At 41.6% G+C, this 2,637-nt stretch overlaps 1 protein-coding gene across 1 annotated transcript; it reads left to right on the top strand.

Moving 5' to 3' along the window:
• Window positions 1-348: 348 nt before the first annotated feature.
• LOC112001587 (uncharacterized) lies at window positions 349-1,504 on the top strand. The gene is made up of 3 exons (XM_024033760.1): window positions 349-525; window positions 567-573; window positions 621-1,504. Exons 1-3 carry the CDS (start codon window positions 349-351, stop codon window positions 1,502-1,504), a joined length of 1,068 nt encoding a protein of 355 aa, XP_023889528.1.
• Window positions 1,505-2,637: the final 1,133 nt, after the last annotated feature.

Raw genomic sequence — 2,637 nt, 5'->3', positions numbered from 1 at the left:
CTTTTCGTGACCTCGGCCCACATTTCTCACCCATAATTGAAGAGATGGGCATTCAGCGCAAACCTAAATCCAGCTTGCTGGATTCAATAGAGTCCCAGCCTGGGAAGGATGTGCTTGGGAAATTAATTCGTGCCAAGTCTCCCACTCCTCCACTTGCTTTGCCCCCTTCCCAACTGGCTGATCTGAAGAGGAAAAGAGAGCAAAAGGTGAAGGAGGTGATGGAGGCTAGACAAACCTCCTCCCGAGGATGAAGTTTAAAGGGTTTTTGAATAAGCCAAGACAGGGTAGAGAGGTAATGAAAGGAGGAGTGACCCTTTGCCCGAGCCCGCAGCCTGGCTTCTGGCACCAATGTTAAATGGGGAACCCTTGTTAGATGATGCATCAATAAGGGACTTTCAAGGTGGGAAGGCCAGCTACGTGGCCAACACAGTGGAGCAAGCCCTGCTGCTTCCTAGAGACATGGCTGAGCTGCGGTCCATGAGGAGGCTTAAGGTCTTCCTCTGCCAGAAAAGATATTTGGCTATGGTATGACTTTACTTGACCTTTTTACTTGACTTATTATTTAGATTATGTGTATATATATATATTTTTTAAACTTCCTTTTTTTTTTTCTTTAGCAGGTTGTTCAAGCCACCTTCTGAGCAAAAGAGATGGCCAATACCTGCCACTGGCATGTAACGCTGCCGTGGAGGCCTTTCAAGTGGCCGAGAGGAGCCTTCAGGAGATGAAGAAGAAGCTGCAATGGGAGGAGAGTGAAAGAAAATATGCAGCAGCTGCCCTTGAAAACGTAGAGAAACAGGCTGAGAGTCAAAGGCTACAGTTGCGGAGTGTTGAAGACCAACTGGCTACCTCCAAGACTCAAATTGCCGCATTGGAAAAGAAACTGGAGGAGGTTAAGAAATCTAGAGCTTCAGCCAAGAAAGCCAAGGAAGAGGCAGAAAAAGCTAAGGATGAAGCTGAGCAACATGGGTATGAGGTTGGGGTGGCCGAAATCGAGGACTCCCTTAGGGCTGAGGTCTTGGCGATTTGTAGAACTTACTACGCCCTAACATGGGGTGAAGCCCTTAACCAAGCCGGGGTTGAGGCTTCCTCTGTGCACAAGAGAGCAGAAAATATCTACTACCCCCAAGCCATACGCCCTTCAAGCTCTTCGGACTCCAAGGCCGACCTAACATCCTCGGAGGCAAGTGAAGTTCAAGGCGACCCACCACAAGCTCTTCTTGCAGCCAAGGATTCTTCAGAGGGGACAAGGCAGGCCGAGGACACCTCAAAGACAGGGGAGGCCAATAAAGAAACAGTCCAAGGCTCTAACCTTCCTCCTTTTGCTCTGAAGGATCCCTCTAAGGATAAAGAAACTTCTCAAAGTATGGAGTTGGTATTGGCAACCCTTACCATACCTCCTAAAGAGGGTCCCAAGGACAAGGTTGAAGTGTCCACCACAACAGAAAGCACACAACTTCCCAAAGATCCTATAGACAAACTTGTAATAAAGATAAAGAAATAGATTATTTTCTCCCTTTTCTTTTATTTTCTTAGTTTGTAATCGACCTATCTTTTTTGTACTTGTTCTGCCTTATTTGAAGGCTTTTATTTTAATGAAAGTTATGGATATTTTCTTTCTTCTTGTGATTTCTATACTAAAATTGATATCAGTTGCATTTTAGCCAAAATTTAGTGAAAATAATGATGAGGTAACACTTCTTTCACTAATTTACTTGAGTAAAGAACAATTGTCCTGCTTCATATGATTAGCAGTACTAGCAGATGAATTTTATTAGGTTAATCACCTTGACAAGGCGTAAACTTAATTTTATGAGCATACACAGTATTGTAATATGCATATAGGTTTAAGTGATGTTCATGAGGATAAAAAAGATGATCAAATTTTATGCAAATACAGGTATGCTTGTAAATAAGTGATGCTCATGTGCATCTATTTGAAACTTTTATCACAATGAAAATCATTGTTGATTGGAGTGATTGCATTTGGTACCAAAGTAGTTAACAAAGGAACTTAACTTTCTATACATACACATATATATATATATATATATATATCCCATACAGTCTGTTATGAATAAGATTTTGTCTGGACACATAGCCATTTGAAGGAAAAGATTAGTCTATTCAAGGCATGTGGTTCGAGGATCTAGGCATGACCAATTTTCTCTTTGATACTTGTCATGATGTATTAACCTTCCCAAAGCAGATGATCCGAGGAAACAGGCATAGTTGAGGTTCTATTTAACACTTAGAAAATTAATTAAAAGATATCAATTTTCTCAAGGTATGTGATCTAAGGAGCCATGCATGACCAAGGTTTTGTTTGACATTTAGAATGATGCCATACTGTGTTAATTTTCCCAAAGCAGATGGTCCGAGGAACCAGACATAGCTGAGGTTCTGTTTAACACTTAGAAAGTTAATTAAAAGATATCAATTTTCCCAAGGTATGTGGTCCGAGGAGCCAGGCATGACCAAGGTTCTGTTTGACACTTAGAGTGATGCCATACTGTGTTAATTTTCCCAAAGCAGATGGTCCGAGGAACCAGGCATAGCTGAGGTTCTTTTTAACACTTAGAAAGTTAGTTAAAAGATATCAATTTTTCCAAGGTATGTGGTCCGAGGAGCCAAGCA

This window comes from Quercus suber, unplaced genomic scaffold (assembly GCF_002906115.3).
Source record: "Quercus suber isolate HL8 unplaced genomic scaffold, Cork oak 2.0 scaffold_120, whole genome shotgun sequence".
Lineage (NCBI taxonomy): Eukaryota > Viridiplantae > Streptophyta > Magnoliopsida > Fagales > Fagaceae > Quercus > Quercus suber.
This window is presented reverse-complemented; position numbering and strand designations above follow the sequence as displayed.

Coding starts and splice junctions, on each gene's coding strand:
- LOC112001587 (XM_024033760.1), top strand. CDS start 349: ATGTTAAATGGGGAACCCTTGTTAGATGATGCATCAATAAGGGACTTT.